This window comes from Lineus longissimus, chromosome 10 (genome assembly GCF_910592395.1).
Source record: "Lineus longissimus chromosome 10, tnLinLong1.2, whole genome shotgun sequence".
NCBI lineage: Eukaryota > Metazoa > Nemertea > Pilidiophora > Heteronemertea > Lineidae > Lineus > Lineus longissimus.
Genome location: NC_088317.1, coordinates 14,464,469 through 14,482,277, shown reverse-complemented (window position 1 = coordinate 14,482,277; position 17,809 = coordinate 14,464,469). Strand labels below are relative to the sequence as shown.

The window sequence follows — 17,809 nt, the reverse complement described above, 5'->3', positions numbered from 1 at the left end:
AAACACTGCAGCGGATTCGATGTTAAAAACACTGCAGCGGATTCGATGTTAAAGCAGTTGAATCTTTAGCCTGGTTCAAAACTAGATTCAACTAGAAAATTAGCAAATGTGACAAACTACATGCTAACTGTTCATACTTACAGTGCTGGACGGAGACCAGCGCCTATTTGGAGGGCTGTTCCGGTATTAAGTGCCAAATTCTTGTTCCTTTCAATGCCGATATAATTTCTGGAGAAACGACCTCGACAAGTCCATGTCAGCCTCTCCTCGACGATACCGATCTGATTTGCGCTGGAAAAGCAACAAGGCCTTGTTTGATACCAGATACAACAATTTCTATCTTGATTTTTTTACAATCGCATGGTTTTGCATATATGTATTTGAAGTTTGAAGTTCCTAGGTAGAAAATCGTCTAGTAGGACTCCTAGTTTGGATCTTATTCATTCACGTACAGATGTATGAGTACATAATAAAATTAATCTTTATGGATAATCTTCCAAAAATCTTGTAAATATTGTACTGTTACAGGATACTGTAACAATTGCAGTAGGTTGCCACACGAAATCCCATCTCAAAACGATGCTTTAGGGTCATAAGGGAACTCCTTGACGTAGTTGTAAGGCGGATGAATATCACCTTGCTTTAACATAGAATCCGCTGCAGTGTTTTTAAACACTGCAGCGGATTCGATGTTAAAAACACTGCAGCGGATTCGATGTTAAAGCAGTTGAATCTTTAGCCTGGTTCAAAACTAGATTCAACTAGAAAATTAGCAAATGTGACAAACTACATGCTAACTGTTCATACTTACAGTGCTGGACGGAGACCAGCGCCTATTTGGAGGGCTGTTCCGGTATTAAGTGCCAAATTCTTGTTCCTTTCAATGCCGATATAATTTCTGGAGAAACGACCTCGACAAGTCCATGTCAGCCTCTCCTCGACGATACCGATCTGATTTGCGCTGGAAAAGCAACAAGGCCTTGTTTGATACCAGATACAACAATTTCTATCTTGATTTTTTTACAATCGCATGGTTTTGCATATTCCAACTGAGGCCTCCGTGTGGCGACCTGATGACATGCCACTTGTCGCGGCTCGAGGAAGTACTCTTTAGTCACAGTGCAGCGTTGCACAGAGATGAGATGAGCTCTTTTTCTTGTCTCGTCTTTATGGCTACTATGATTAAATGTGCTAATCCCTATTGAGTAAACCACTTGATAGTGTATAAGTATTTGGACATGAGGTCAAAGAATAGCCATTGCTTTTCGACTTGGCCAAATTTGCAGCATTAAAAGATGTTTTCACCGATGAGAAAAGCGACCGACATTCAGTTGTGCACAATTCATTGAGATCCTGCAGAAATGGGCAAATGAAAGTGGATATTTGGTTCTCAAATTGATAATTTTAGGATAGTGATCCCCAGGCTAAATAGGACTTAGTGTGATCACGCACCTTGAAGAGGAGCTCCCTCACGGATCGGACCCTCTTTTAAATATGAGGAGTTGTGTTTGACCCGGTAAAAACCTAAGACAGGGATCAGCTAGCATTGATAACTCAAAGAAGCTTCGATGACCCAAATATTCACTGCTATAAGGTTCAAGAATACTCTTGATCTTCCGTTGCTCTATCTTTGCGCATCATTTATATACATACTTTCATTTTTTTAAAATGTACGATCATGTGATACATATTTTACCTTCATTTTAGAAGAGTTGTTGGTAACGCGCCCTTTACGGATTTCTAGGGGACTAGATCGATGTTATAAAAAATGTCTCGTCAAGTCAAAACCGACAGCCTCCTTTTACAATTTTAATTCGCTTATTAGATTCTACTGGATCCACTCGCCAATAAGATCCCAAGCCCGACAATACCCTATTGGGGTTGGATATCTATTCAAGAGTTAACAACGTAATCGTCATGAATGGTCATGACTCTACAGCGGAACTTTCATATTACAATTAAAGACCAATTGGAAGAAACGAAAACAAACTATCCCACCACTTTTATGGCTGCGAAAGGCCTACTATTATTCCCAGTTGTTTAGGCTCGACCCATCGAGGCGGTAGTAGAAATCGGGTATTGTTGGGTTTAGGATCTTATTGGTGAGTGGATCCAGTATTAGCAGTGCTTCTTGATTTACAGCAACTTGGCCTGTTACAAGAGTAGGCGGGTTATCCATTCAATATGAAATAACACGACGCTGTTGCATAAATTTCCACGAGTGCGAGTGCAGTGTCTCATGTTATGACTAAACATTACAACATGCGTTGCCACATTTGCATGCACTCAAGGACGTAGCTACTCCAAACCTAATCTTACACTAAATACGATTGGACATTCGGTGATATAGCGTGTGATTCTAAGTTGGTATATGCACTTGGGTGTATAACTTCTGACCTGGTTTGTAGTACATTGAACGAGTATTCAACACTGATGTGAATAAGCGCGTCTATACTCTCACAAGGTCACTGATCGAAAGAGCCTTTATGCTTTTATTATGTGCTCGATTATCAAAATCTGCAATGTTAATTTGACACATTTTGTTATCCTATTTTAAGATTATTACATTTATCTAATGTATTTGGTTTATGTTGGCCTACTTTGGTGTTTTCTCCCTTGTTTGGACAAATAATCCAAAGTGGCAACATGGATACCACATCAATGCTTGCCGTTGTAGGCTTGCTCATTCTTGCCTATCTCTACCTCAGAAGGAAGCACGTCAATTTGCCTCCAGGACCCTGGTTGAGTGTCCCTATATTGGGAAGCATACCTTTCTTGGGTAAGTATCGAACACTTACCTCTTTCAAGTAACCTCTTTCTAAATGCCTTTATCCGTATTTACATTTAATTAGGCCTTTTGTATTCTGACGGGTTTATTGCATACGGTTATAAACCATCAACGTCAACACCTAAGAGGTAAAGACAATAACAGAATCATTTGTTTTCAAGGCATTCTTTCCTACAATTGTACATGTCCTAGGACATTTTAAACTTCTACACCAGTCATGGAAATCACACATTGTGTACTTATGCTAATTCAAATCATTTTACAGGCAAAGACCTCCGAAAGGAGGCACTGCGGTTGTCCAAAGATTTTCACTCGGACGTCATCACGGTCAAACTAGGCCCTCATCTTGGCGTTTTCCTAAATTCTTACGCCTCCATAAAAGCGGCGCTGTCAAGCGAGGATTTCACGGACAGACCAGATTCGATCTTCTTTTTAGTCTGCGAGAAGCAAGGTAATATAGTTCAAAGGGTCGGCGCTATGGTGATTTGACGACATGTACATGTATACGTTTTACCTGTTTTGCTTTCTTGTCTGTCCTAAAAATTACATTGACAGTACCACGTGCAAGCGGGTTCCAATCGCAGGTGGAGTCATTCAGCAGCACCAGTGCATTCATCGCTTCCCAGCAACTAGTTTTTGAAGGGGCTATGATAAATATTTCTTACCAGAAAACAGAAATTGACGAACAGCGCATCACGGTGAATTTTTTTCAGAAATATAGGCTAAGCCTGTAAAAAAACAAGGCAGTCAAAACCGATATCTACGGTGGCTGGGAAAGGACATGGTTTTTTTATTTTCAATGACGATGTTTATTTTTTATCTCAGGCGCCTGACTTACTAACTCAGGCGCCTGACTTACTATCTCAGGCGCCTGACTTACTATCTCGGGCGCCTGACTTACTAACTCGGGCGCCTGACTTACTAACTCGGGCGCCTGACTTACTAACTCGGGCGCCTGACTTACTAACTCAGGCGCCTGACTTACGAAAACGAGGCTGGTGAGCTCACTAAGCTGGATGCCATCGTTAAGGAACTGTTCGGTCTTGCGCTGAATCAGAAGGAAGTCCTCGCTGTTCTCAAAGAGCGGTTCGGCATTAGGATTAGTGCAAGGCATCTAAGACGCGTCCTTGCTAAGTGACCCTTCTTCTTCTGCGACGCCTTTATGTCAAAATGTAAAATGCCCAGTATCGCGTGCACTGATCAACCAGCCTCGTTTTCGTATGTCAGGCGCCTGAGTTAATAAGTCAGGCGCCTGAGTTAGTAAGTCAGGTGCCTGAGATAGTAAGTCAGGCGCCTGAGATAGTAAGTCAGGCGCCTGAGATAGTAAGTCAGGCGCCTGAGTTAGTAAGTCAGGCGCCTGAGTTAGTAAGTCAGGCGCCTGAGATAGTAAGTCAGGCGCCTGAGTTAGTAAGTCAGGCGCCTGAGATAAAAAATAAACATCGTCATTGAAAATAAAAATCACCATGTCCTTTCCCAGCCACCGTAGATATCGGATATCCGATAAAAAAAATTAAAAGTTAAAATTATAGACGGCAGCGGTAAATTCTAGAAGTGCAGTAATTATGTTTTTTTAAGTAATGATTTTTTTTCGACCACCTTGACCAGGTGTCGCCAGCAGCGACGGCAATGTCTGGAAAGAACACCGTCGTCTCATGCTTTCGGTGCTGCGAGACATGGGCATGGGCAAGATGGCTGCCGAGGAAAAGATCAGAGAAGAAGTCCGTCAACTTATCGGAGAAATTAGGAAACTGGGCTGTAAAAGATTCGACATTGGCCCATTATTAAATATCGCAACCGCAAATGTTATCTCTGCGACAATTGTAGGCCAACGGTATGACTACCATGATCCAGAATTTCTCCATTACGTCACACGTTTCAAAGAAAACCTCACACTGCTGCCGAATGACACCATTTTGGCCATGTATCCGTCGTTACGCCACCTACCGGGAAACCTTTTCAACTTCGGAACGATCAAAAGGAACATTCGCAGTGTGTTTAAGTTTTTGGAGAAGCACATCAAGGAACACAAGGAGCGTTTTGATCCTGGTAACATAAGTGATTTTCTCGACGCTTACCTTGTTGAGAAAGAGAGACAGGATAGGAATAATCCCAAAAATACATTCTCAGGTAAGTACTGTCAATAGATAGGTGGCAGCACCTGTCGATTCTTAATTTAGACGAGAATGAGGCCTGACTGAATAATTCATTACCACTTTTTCGCTCCAATGATGAATTCCTCATATTTCGTCAATTAAGACGAGGTTTGGGACAATCTTTGGGAAAATGGCAGTGAATTGCAAGTCGCTATGGGAATAATAACGCACTGCAGCTTTGACAACCTATGGTTGAACTATGACCAATCTCACGTTTTCACTAAGCCACGAAACAATGTGGTGCGTTGGAGACACCTTTCACGGCTTAGCTTGACCTATGATAATTCCGATTTAACTAATAACATATATACTGAACGTACCGTGTGTTAGCGTAGAATGGCATAGGTTAGGCAATTCCACTGATTGTATCATTGTACTTGATGCAGTTGTCCGAGTATAAAACAAATATTTATGAAATCTCAATATCAATTTCAGATGAACAGCTGAAGGTTGTTCTCGCTGACCTCTTTGTTGCCGGGAGCGAGACGAGCGCCACCACTCTTCAGTCGGCGATACTATTTATGATCGCACATCCCGAAATTCAGCGGAAGGTCCAATCGGAAATCGATGACTTTATCGGCAAAGATCAGATCCCGACCATGCACGATCGCCGAAATCTTCCCTACGCGGAGGCCACGGTTCTAGAAACATACCGTTTTTCCTCACTCGCAGGTCTCGGTCTTCCGCACAGCAACCAGAGCCGAGACGTCGTGTTCCAGAATTTCACCATTCCCAAAGGCACCATGGTAATCCCGAATATCTGGGCCATACACAGGGACCCGGAGGTTTGGAAATACCCTGACGTATTTGACCCCAGAAACTTTCTTGGTGATGATGGCAGTGTTGTTCATAAGCCTGAACTGATGCCTTTTGCCATAGGTAAGAGCAGCAAGCGCAAAGCCTCTATACAAACTAGATACAATTGTGTATCCTCGTGGTAGCGTTTTAACGACCTCTCCCGGCCTTGCTCCTAACTATATTCAAAGATAGGCTTCTTAGGGTTAGAGTTTTCGACATCCTTCCATGACCCTCTAGATACGTCCTAAAGGTTAAACTGACTGTCATGGCCTTAAATATTTCGTTTTGTCTGGTGTCCAGTGCATATCAGCAGAGGTTGGAAGAAAACGGGAAGGGGGGGGGGAGATGATGTCAAGAAGGGTGACAAAATGTCAAATCGATACTTTTGCATGACTTCAAGCAAACTTTTATCAGTTTTTGCTGAAGGGACAGTATCAAAAAGCTGTTGGCTGTGCTTAGTCACTATCCACTTCAACATATTGTTTCCGTTACCAAATTCCACCGAATATGGAAATTGTAGAAAAAAACTACGAAATCAGTTTTGTATCCTTAAACTGACTCGCATTTCCCCCAAAAAATGACAAAAGTAGCCTGTCCTGTATTGTCCCTTATACTGTCCCGTTAAATCTCAATGCGACTTCATTTTACTAATTTACATAGCTATTACTCCATACCGAATACCAGTGGTTAAGAGGTAACCTTTAATTTTGGAGTGCCACGCGGTCTTTTTTCAATACTGTGCATCAGTAAGTAACGTTGATATTCCCAGGCCGTTTTTACATCAGTTAGATGTTTCTTCTTTCAGCGCATCTGACGTAGATGTACGTCGCTTTCCCCAACCGATCATTAGTTCTCTAAATGGCTTGAACGTTAAAGCAACGCGAACGCCATCTTCAGGGTTATGAAGGAATTGATTAATTCAACACACACCAGTAGTTGGTTGTAAGGGGCCGTTCACAATTATCAACATTTACACGAGGGTACAAACCGTGGGCGGGGGGGGGGGGGGGGTGAATGGCCTGCGTACGCTTTTTAGAGCAACACACAAATGTTGATTTAATTTTGGCGCGAAATTGATTGATTGGTAACGAAACACGTGGCTGTGAATTGAATGCTGCTCATAAACCTCATCATTCTCCGATACCATGTCAGGCCCCATTGTATTATCCGTCCATTATGCATCATACCTCACGCCGAGGTTTATTTAATAAAATCAACATTTTATTTTGTACATTCACAGGGGGGGGGGGGGTCTAAAAAGTGTACTCTTTGTACACTTGTGAAAATGTTGCTAATTGTGAACCGCCCCTAAAGTGATTCTGACTTCGGGATTTTTTGCAGGGTCAGTAAATGTTGAAAAGGGGGCATTTTGGTCACTTTTTCTTTTTTTTTTCAACCAGAAAAACAGGGTGGCGACACAGAAATCCGTTCTCTGTTGATTCAGCCAAATCTGGTCAGAGTAGAAACTGATTGCATCGATTTTTTCCCCGGGTGGCTGAAAGGGGTGTTTGGGGTGATATTTGGCGCTAAAAGTGTAAGATGTCGTGTTTTCGATCAATCACAGGATTCTAATCTTCATGATATTCAAACTATTCCTTTCGTTTAGGTCGGCGTCAATGCCCTGGCGAAGGACTCGCGAAAATGGAGGTCTTCATCTTCTTCGTGACTCTACTTCAGAAGTTTACTTTCTCCAACCCAGAGGGCGATACAATTCCAAGCCTTGATGGAGTGTTCACAACTACTAACGCGCCACACCCGTTTAAGATTTGCGTAAATCCACGGTCTGACGATGAGGCACACTAGCATGTTACGCATGCCAATAGATTTAGGGTGTAGACGGATGTAGACGGCGTAAAATTTGTGGAGTGCCTTTTGTTGCATTACACCCTGTAGTTAATGATATTTATTACATATCAACAGCCAATGTTGCCCCCCGCCTATGGAAGCACGGTGAATTTTCACAAGGCACATTACTTCAGAGCGTGTCATTATGTCCGTTAGATGAATTGACCAAGACAAATTTCTAAATCGTGGGCTTTCTCATTCGAATTCGAGGAACCGCTTTCTTCACTGCATGGTCGCCAAGAAATAGCCGGGTAAGTAATTTTCGGAACCCCCCACGGCCAGGGATCGTTGTCAATTCGACGTCAACCTAACATCGATTGTAGCTGATCAGGAGGGTTACATGGTCTTCATATGACCGCTGCATATTAATACAAAACACTAGCGCTTTTCCACTAAAGGTGTTGTTTTTGTTTTTTTTCCTATGCTTAAAGCCACTGGCAGTTAATGCCCTCGCGGCGATCTATGATATACGACACGTCAAATAACCTCATTTCTGAAAAAGAATTGGGCAATTACATGTACGTGTAATATGAGTGAAATTTACTCTTTTTCCACGAACAACATAAGCTTCTATGAGTGCGATCAATTGGCTAACAATACTCCAGCACCAGTTTATATCAGCGAACTACTGCCCAATAAGTAAATGCTGCATTAAGACAAAAGAGAACTCTGGTCATCAGCAAGGACTCAGAGAGCCCAAGATGTACTCAACACGCGAAGAGAGCATTGTCACGACGTTCGTCTTTTTGCCGGTTACGACTGTTACCCCATTTGAGTCCTACGAATGGATGCTCCGTGGTATAGATGTCATGCAAAAATGGTGGCCTATCGGGCAAATCGTTGTCGGAGTTTTTGGCAACGTGATGTCACTTCTAGTGACGACGAGGAAAGACAATAGGAAGATTAGCACCTGCTGCTTCATGTCGGGATTAGCCTGCGTTGATACCATGGTTCTTCTAGTCGATGCGTGCTATCGAGTCGCTATTTTCCATGGCCTTGGCAAAGGCTTCGAAGAAAACTTCGCTTTTCTTAGGTGAGTGACGTCTGATAAGAGCATTTGGAAATATATATAAATGGCTATCGCATTCTCTATGCCAACCTAGCCGGCCTCACCTTCCAGCACGACAACGATGGTCACCACTTAGCGGCTGGACGCGCCAGGCAGGGTCTGATTCGGCGTCCCGCGTTGGTCAGTTACTGCCAAATATTCGAGTTTTAGTTAATAAACCGTTTCATTGCATATATCCGTCTTCGTTGTTGCTGGTGTAAATTTGCAATTTGGCACAGATATTGTGGTTTACACGAAAAACAACAGAAGGCAGAAAAGTCACTTCTTAACCTCCTGGGGCTCGAGTTTGGGTGAGTCATCCATATTAAATAACACTTCCGTGGGCAGGGCTGTCCTTTCATTCGACCATTTGCTGCTTATTCTTATTGCAACCCGCCACCGTCCCTATATACAGCCCTCCAAATCACTGCAATTTTCTCATTATCAAAGTCAATTCATGTTTACTTTCTTTGGCGGAATTCAGTTGTTACCGGGAGGCAAACCGACGACAAAATGCAAATCATGCCATCGTTTGAACCCCATAAATATGCTGTGTACGGAATTCTGCCCATGATTTCCAGGACGTGGCACTAATCTCCCTAGCTGACCTCACCTTCCAGCACGACAGCGATGGTCACCACGGAACGGCTGGGCGCGCCACGCAGGGTCTGATTCGGCGTCCCGCGTAGGAAATTACTGTCAAATATTCCTGTTTTAGTAAAAACCTTTTCATTCATACAGGTATCTGTCTGCGTTGTCGCTGGTCTCAAGACTTTGTTGTTTTGGTCTGGTAATAAGAAAACCACTCGTGCGGTATTACTACTATTAAATTTGCACGGGGTTGTTTTCTGTTTATTATGCCACTATTACGTCTTTTAAGAACTCAAATCGTCACAGATTTCATTCCAGAATCAAAGATCAAAAGTAATTAAGCAGTGGCTCGCGATATCGTGACACGTCGACGAGAACAATTGCCAACGGATTGGCACATTAAGTTTATTTGATAGGGAGCTCTTAAGCGAGCTTTATGGTTAATGGTCGAATGTGTGTGTGTATACCGTCAACGAAAAAACTTGACCCGGTTGACCGGAACCAGAAAACCTCTGTACCCAGGTGACATTTTTGCACGCGAATCGTATACGCTAATGCAGAGCAATTTACCTGGGGAGATATTTTCTTTTTCCAAACAATTCAGCGGGACGCTACGATGTTTACGCCGAGAAGTTGCTGTTCGGTTGAAGATTTCGTCAAAACAGGGCCGAATCAAAGTGTAACGATACCCTGGGGCGAATCGAAATGCATTAAACAACAAGTTGCATCGCTGCCAGAGATTATTTTTTTCTTTCCGCGAAGAAATCGTGCTTTGAACTGGCAAAATTCCGCAAAAGATTTTCCGTCTGCTAACTTTTCCGTAGTTTCAAGCGCACCAACATGATCGGTCCGGGGCTGCCCGTTTCGACGACGATTTCGTCAATATCATGGGGTGTGACAATATGTCGACGGTCTGGTTCCATTAATAATGCAATAATCTTGAAAGTACATTGGTCTCAATGTCTATTTCCCCGTTTCCATGACAAAATCCTACCTTGAAACCTGAAACCACTCGTCCACAACACAAGCCATTTCTATTTTCAGAAAGCGCATGCGCACTAACTCAAGACCTCAGGTCTCACTAGCCGGTGCGGAGGCCAGGCTCAGGATGGAATACTATCAGCTGACACCCTCAACTACCCTTTGCTCAGGGCGGTACAGGGCCGTTTTGACCGGGGCCGTTTTGACTCGGGGCCGTTTTTACTCTATTAAAGCGGGGCCGTTTTGACCAGGGGCCGTTCTGACTGGTAAGCGGCCTACCTGCCTCCAAAAATGACGCGACGTCATTTCATGCATACCCCTGTTCCAGCGGCTGTAGACTTGGCAGTACCTTACTCTCACACAAACCTATACATTTCTGAATAGCTTGTCTCTTGTAGAATACATCTGACCAAGTTTCAACGTCGTCTAGACTTACAGTCATGCATAGACTGATGTAGCACAATGCATGAGACACCCTGTAGCTGTATATATAACGCAAATTTGAAAAATTTCACCTCTATGCCTTATAACTTCAAGATTAACACCTGATCACCACTGGCTATTGAGACCTCAAACTATTCAGGACGGGGGGGGGGGGTCGGCTAAGGTGTTTTTGAATTAGAATATAAATCTTAATTACACTTGGGTCTTGGGATCATTATGCTTATCTCCGGGCAAAAATACCTATCCTTCTCCTGTTGTGTTTAGTTTCCCACATTCTCCCCACTTATTTTCTATACTGCGACAGCGTCTATTGGGTCAACTGCCATGATGGCATCATCCTAACTATTTCCCCCTTTCCCACCCACCAACTACTCGCCATCAATCATTGACATTGTGTGCTAGCCAACTGCTTCTTCGGTCAACTGCCATGATGGCATCATCCTAACTATATATACCCCCCCCCCCCCCCCCACCGAGTCTTCTCGCTCACCAGCCCTATTAACGAAGAGCTCCCTATCAAGGCCTGAGCCTTCCTCATATTAAACATGATAATGTATACCGGAGACAACGACTGAAATAACACCATTATTCCAGACAGATAAGTACATGTACATGTACATGTAATTATAACTCTGACAGGTTCGACAAAATCCTAAGGCCACTGGTTGTAAGTAAATAGCCCCATCTAATCTAATTACACTTTAAACGAAGTTAGTGCTATTCTCTCACTTTCAGCATAGCGAAGTTCGCCGGCAATGCGTTCGGTATGACGTCGGGCCTTTTCCTCGCCGAGATGAGCTTAGACCGAGCTATAGCTGTCAGCCTCCCGATGAAGGCCGCCTCTATCTGCACCGCGTCAAGAGCAACCAAGGTCATCTCTTTCACATTCGTAGCCATGATGGTCTGTAACTTGCAGACGTTTTTCACTTACGAAATCCCCGATCCACCAAACGCCACTCTTATCAGACACATCCCAAATGCGAGGTGGCTGGAACCATTTTTGAATATAGGGTTATTAATTTTCGGTACCATAATACCATTTTCGGTTTTGATTGTCTGTAATATTGTCATCATCGTAAAGGTGAGGATAGCGGCATCAAAGAGGGGTAAAATGGAGCAGAAATCATCGAAATCATCGGCTGAAAATAGTATGACAATCATGCTCGTGATGACGTCATTTGCATATCTAGTCTGTTCGTCGCCACTGCGGATCTATGAAACATTACCAGTGTACAATTTGAGCGAACCCTATTGGGCTGCGCGGTATTCATTCGAATTTTGGGTATGTTTGGTGATATGGCATCTTAATTTTGTGGTGAATTTCTACATCTACTTCTTGTGTGGTGGTAAGAAATTTCGCCAGGATGCAAAGAAGGTCTTACTGATCTGTTACAATTAATGTTCTTGTAAATGATTTGATACAACCAATCAGCCCTGATGCTACAAATTGCCTGATTGTGCCCGATTACCCCACATAGGCAATTGTAAATTTGCAGCCAAAATGTCAGATGGATTTTGTACAGCATCCCCTGTAGTTTGATTTGTTTATGTGCACAGCGGTTGTTGACAAGACGACCAAGTTGAAGTTGGCTTACTCATTTCCTGTACCTAATTCCCATATCTACTAATTACCCATCCTTAGACAGTTATAGCTAGGGTTAACAAAGCCCTTTCTTTTCATTTTAACAAACCTACGTCACACTACATTTTACCTCAAAATTGTGTTAATTATAATGCCTATCAATGCCTTACAGTACTAACTCACAGACGTTACAGGAGATGATACATAAATGACCATACCACACCAATGAATACGATACAATATATGATCACACTAAACCTGCACATGGCAAAGATGTACCACACGCGTATGGATATAGGCCTACTGATATCTATACGCGGCCCTAGAGGGCACCGCCTTACAGTACATTCCGTGTGACTGCTATTAGTACCCCCATTCAATACTTGCTACATGTATTGAACAATTCACTCAGCCCATGCAATTAAAACGTAGAATTAATTGATAATTTGGATTAGGAATACCAGGCATGCCAGGAAGAAATATGTTACCAACTTAAGGCCAGTCAGTAAATTTCAGTATACTTGCTTGTTTTCGCCGACTGTGATCAGTCATGCTATGGCGCTATGATCGATTTTGCAATGACCCTTTACTTTGACATAGTAGAAATAAAAAGCTTTTTGTTATGCCTAGCAGGCAAACGGCCAGTTAAGAAGTCCTAGCGCGCAAATACGGTTTGCACCGTCCCTGGGTGGCACTCACTCAATATCCAGGCCTTGACTTACGAAAGAAGCCACAAAACTGCTAGTGCAATCAACTGTCATGTCCAGACTGGATTAATGTAGAATCATGCAAGCCGTGTGATCACAGGGATACGCAAAATCAAACATTAACCCCGTGCTGAAAAGTCTCCTCTGGTTACCGATCCGTGAGTTCAAGATAATGATACTTAAATACAAAGCAAGGAACGGACTTGCCCCTGCTTACATATCTGAGCTCCTCCCATCGTTCGACCCCGGGCGATCCCTGAGGTCTGAAGACAACTGTTTCCTGAGGATCCCTATGTATCGCATGGAGAAGTACGGAGGGAGGAGCTTCATTGTGCAGGCGGCCAGACTTTGGAACGAACTCAGTAATGATATTCAAAAGGCTAAGACTGTTGCCATTTTCAGGCGTGGTCAGAAACCCATCTGTACATTCAGGCGATATTTTGAAGCAGCACATCAGAGCAAATTCATTTTGGATTTTGTAAATTTCAATTCAATTCAATTCACTTTGCGTCACCCCGATAACACAGCTAACCTGAATATCGGTGACGTCGTATTATCAGGGTGTGCGGAGTAGCTTCATGACGTCATGACGGGACCACAGAGCTCCATACAGCGATGACCAGTAATGCATCTATGGCCTGCAAACGAGTTGATCGCTGTCTGGAGCTAGTTTTATTCTCTACGTCGTGGAAGGATGATGAGATCCCTCTGATCTGTCTAAGGATAATTTACAGTGAATACTCCCTTATATAGCGGACATCTCTCTATAAAGGACAACCTCTCAAATGAGGACACTAGTTTTGGTACCAAATTGGTTATTTCCATTCAATTTGACCTCTCTAGTCTCGACACCTTTCTATTAATATGAGGCAGACGTGTAAGTTCCGAGGGTGTCCTTAGAGGGATTCAACTGTAATCCATTGAAACATCTGGATCCTGTCCCGAGCGGTAACAAAAGCATTCGGGTGACTGCACAGAATGATATCGGTGCCCACCATCTAACTTGACACTCTGAATGATGTTACCTTCCTTATTCACAACAAGGAGACAACAAAAGAATAAGCACTTACAACAAAGATGCTCCCTACATGATCTCAAAAAGCCAGAGCCCATCTTTCGCCTTTCCACCAGCAGTTAGTGTATCACGAACTTGATCAAGTGCCATGGTTAAATATACTCGAATGGGCGGCTTCTCGCTCTTACTGCGCCCAGCTCACCAGTTGATCGGGATTGGCCCTGTCCGTAGCATGGTAAACGGTAGCACTGGCCATGTAGAATTAGCGGAATGAGCGGAGTAAGCGGAATAAGCGGAATGAGTGGATTCTGGGCTTTAATCACCTGGAAAAGCCAGTATTTGTCGCGATGATCGTCGTCATGCCTGAACTCTGAAGACGAAAGGAAGTACGGTAATTCTTCGCTGCGCACGGCTATGGCAAGCGGAGTGTCCAGTAATTAAAAAAACCTAGATTTATTCAAAAAACCTGGTTTTATTTGGAAAAAGTATAGGTTTTTTTAAAACAACCTTGTTTATTAGCTAATAAACCGAGTTTCTTTATTAAAACCAAGTTTTTTACCTAATAAACCTTGTTTCTACTCACAAATGTCAAGTTTAACAAATAAACTTTGTTTTATTCCCTAAAATATAAGTTTTTCATCCAGTGGTAATAAACTTAGTTTTAGAGCAAAGAATCTTGGTTTATTACAATAACTGGACAGATGGCTAATAAACCTACCTTTTTACGTAAAAAACTTGGTTTTATACAAAACAGCTTTGTTTTTTGCAATAAAACCTGGTTTAATTGTAAAAATGTAGGTTGTTTTGAATAACTGGACAAACGGCGGGCAAAAACCTACTTTCTATCGAGAAACTTGTATTTTTTACCTCGCCCCATGTACACAAATCCGCGATGTTATCGGGACGAGGATGGGCAACCTCGTCACCACGTGGTACTAATGCTGCACTGCACTGCACTCTGAAAACTAGTTAGTGAGACCCTAACCTCATCCCAGATAACTCAATGTAGGTAGGATCGAGGTTTAAAAAGGTAAATTTTCCAATAAACCAGGTTTATTTAAAAAAACTAGGTTTATCAGTAATAAACTTAGTTTTTTAAAAATAAACTAGGTTGTTTTGGTAATAAACCTTGTTTTATTGAAAAAATGGACATTTCTGTACAGAAACTTATATTTTATACGATTATGTGGTAAAAAACCAAGTTTTTTAGGTAATAAACCAGGTTTTTTAGCATGAAATTTTAGTTTCTGTTAAAAAACCTACTTTATTAAGAAAGAAAGTAAAAAAACTTGGTTTTATTAAAGAAACTCGGTTTATTAGCTAATAAACAAGGTTGTTTTAAGAAAACCTATTTTTTTTCCAAATAAACTTAGTTTATTAGGTAAAAAAAACAGTTTTTTTTAATAAATCTAGGTTTTTCTAATTACTGGACACTCTGCTTGCCATACACGGCTACCGACAGAACTAAACAGTCCCTACAGACCAGTTTTCATGCCCGCATTGCGAGTCGTGGCTTAACGACTGTAAAAAGCGATTTTCAAATAATCTGTGTGGCGTAACGAACAAATGAAAACTTAATGAATTCATCAAGTTCCATTTTGTATGAAATTATATCATATTTTGTACAGAATCCGCTCATTCCGCTCATTCTACATGGCCGGTAGCATTTTGGCATGCTTATTTACCATAACTTGGCAAGAGAAACCCATGGAAAGATACACCAGTCAAATCAGTTATTTTCCGTTTTTCTCGTTCTGTCTCCGCAACACCAGTCTGGTATGGAATGCTACGAAAACAGCTGGCAACATGACGCCAGCCATACAGTAATACAGCGTCATAAATGACGTATACAATGACAGATATCCAAGAAACGGACCAAGTGCGTTTCCTAACACACTGGCTGCCTTAACGAGAGCAAACACCTTAGCGGCAGCCTGCTTGTGGCGGGCCTCCAGTAGCAAGCGGTACGCGTTCGGAGTGTAAACAAAGGCAAACGAAAGCGCTACTCCCCGGAATGATACCTCGGGTACAATAGTCCACCAGACATTCGTAGTCAGCGGGTAGACAATCAACGCGAATATAATCCATGCAACAGTTGCAAGAATAAACATCCAGAGGTTTTGTTTTGATATGACCCGGACGGTTAGAACCGCTACAAGGAGCTGCGTGAAAGGGCCAATACCGAGGACTATCCCAATTTGCCATTGCTTCGCCTCGAGTATATTGATGGACCGGTTAGTAGCCGTGGAAACGATCAAATTGCATGCCATACTCGCAAGAAAGATTCCCACCAATAGTTCATTGACAACAAAGTCGGAAAGCAAGTCTTTGTAAGTTGCCTCTCGATCGCCGCTTTTCTGATCCGCGGATTTGATTGAGAGATTTTTATCATTGATGGGTGTGTCATCGGAAGTTTTCTCTTCGAAATCAGACGTGTCGTTATTTTGAACGGCACTCCCCGTAGATTCCAACGCATTTTGACGTTGGCACAAATTTTCCTTCTGGCCCAAAGATTCTCCTTTGGGAGTATTCTCGTTCTTGACGCGGCCACCTGGTTTGATCAAGAGTCGAACGATAAAGTCGATTAAAGCTAGCACTACAACTGATCCCATGGGTAAACCAAGACCAAAATATTCATACCCTATGCTACCCACTACAAAAGAAATTATCGCCGCAGTTGGGCATGTGAAGCCATATGATCTTGAAATCAACCTTCCACCCTCATCAGGATCAAAAACGTCCGTGACCATGACCAAACCACTTATGAAGATGATGACACAGGAAATTCCTTGAAACGCACTCGCGATTGACAAGGCAACGACATTAGGTGCGATGAGAAACCCCGCACTGCTGATAACCTCGAGGACTGCTCCGACTAAGAAGGGCGTCCGGTGTCCGTATTTCGAACACCAAATCCCTACGACCGGACTTGCAATGAATTCAGCGAACTCCGATACTCCTATTACGGCTCCAACACCTGGCGTGGTCTGACTGACCACTCCCTCTTTTGACCAGCAATCTGAGGTATTTCCTTTCCTGCAGAATCCTGTCAACGATCTACCAAATGCCGAGTTTTCTTGTGTACGTACATCGTGCTTGTATATCGTGTTGCTCGTTTCGTTCCTCCGGTTCAAATCACTGAATTCGGAACAATTGCATTGGTCGAATTGTAGTTGTCTAACAACGGCTGGCGTAAGAGCAGTCTTCAGATATATTAGTGAAGAGTCAGTGAAGATTGCTAGGACAAATGCTAAACTGATTAGCGCCTTACTGCTCCGAAAAGCGTCCAGCCTCCCAAGTCCCGTGGTCTTATCCATTGCAGATATTCGATTCGAAGTTTAATACATCAATTAGAACCAAGAACTACGGAAACTCTTCTATACGGTTACCACGACTCGATGGCAAACAAACAAATTCGGTGACTTGCAGGCTAGTGCAGTGATAAAAAGAAGTAACTCACACGGAAATCGGGCTGTTGGGAAAATATCTTCCAATTTCAGTTCCTGAATCCTATTTGAAGATCAAGGCTGAATCTCTTATAGCGCGGTTAATTAATCAGGTGGTTAACAGCAGTGGTACAATGCTATTCAAATTTGAAACAAAGGCAGTTTATTCCAAACTGTCTTTCGTGTTCAAAACTCTCCCTGGATCTCACCAAATTCCTCGAAAAAATATGTTTCTCTTCTCTAGCTTGCTCCAATCATGGTAGGCAAATAATATATGAACTGACAACACATGTGCATCCGTTTACGTGTTAATGATTTTGATAAAATTTGGTTTGCACTATAGGCCTAACATTTCCAAATACCAAACCTACAAAATTTGTTATCATATGATGTTGTGTCATACAGCAAGGT

General features: G+C 42.6%; 2 protein-coding genes across 2 annotated transcripts; both read left to right on the top strand.

Moving 5' to 3' along the window:
• Positions 1-2,567: 2,567 nt before the first annotated feature.
• Positions 2,568-7,973, top strand: LOC135494702 (cytochrome P450 2C15-like). The gene is made up of 5 exons (XM_064782918.1): positions 2,568-2,779; positions 3,054-3,239; positions 4,394-4,915; positions 5,377-5,820; positions 7,346-7,973. Exons 1-5 carry the CDS (start codon positions 2,647-2,649, stop codon positions 7,540-7,542), a joined length of 1,482 nt encoding a protein of 493 aa, XP_064638988.1. The 5' UTR covers positions 2,568-2,646; the 3' UTR covers positions 7,543-7,973.
• Positions 7,974-8,128: 155 nt separating this feature from the next.
• On the top strand, positions 8,129-12,047 carry LOC135494367 (uncharacterized). Its single transcript, XM_064782286.1, has 2 exons — positions 8,129-8,617; positions 11,384-12,047. The coding sequence occupies exons 1-2, from the start codon at positions 8,157-8,159 to the stop codon at positions 12,045-12,047; spliced, it is 1,125 nt and encodes a 374-aa protein (XP_064638356.1). The 5' UTR covers positions 8,129-8,156.
• Positions 12,048-17,809: the final 5,762 nt, after the last annotated feature.

Excerpts from the sequence above, each read along its gene's own strand:
- LOC135494702 (XM_064782918.1), top strand. The coding sequence starts at position 2,647 with ATGGATACCACATCAATGCTTGCCGTTGTAGGCTTGCTCATTCTTGCC. Across the intron at positions 3,240-4,393 it reads TTTAGTCTGCGAGAAGCAAG|GTGTCGCCAGCAGCGACGGC; the intron begins GTAATATAGTTC and ends CACCTTGACCAG. Across the intron at positions 4,916-5,376 it reads TCCCAAAAATACATTCTCAG|ATGAACAGCTGAAGGTTGTT; the intron begins GTAAGTACTGTC and ends TATCAATTTCAG.
- LOC135494367 (XM_064782286.1), top strand. The coding sequence starts at position 8,157 with ATGAGTGCGATCAATTGGCTAACAATACTCCAGCACCAGTTTATATCA. Across the intron at positions 8,618-11,383 it reads GAAAACTTCGCTTTTCTTAG|CATAGCGAAGTTCGCCGGCA; the intron begins GTGAGTGACGTC and ends TCTCACTTTCAG.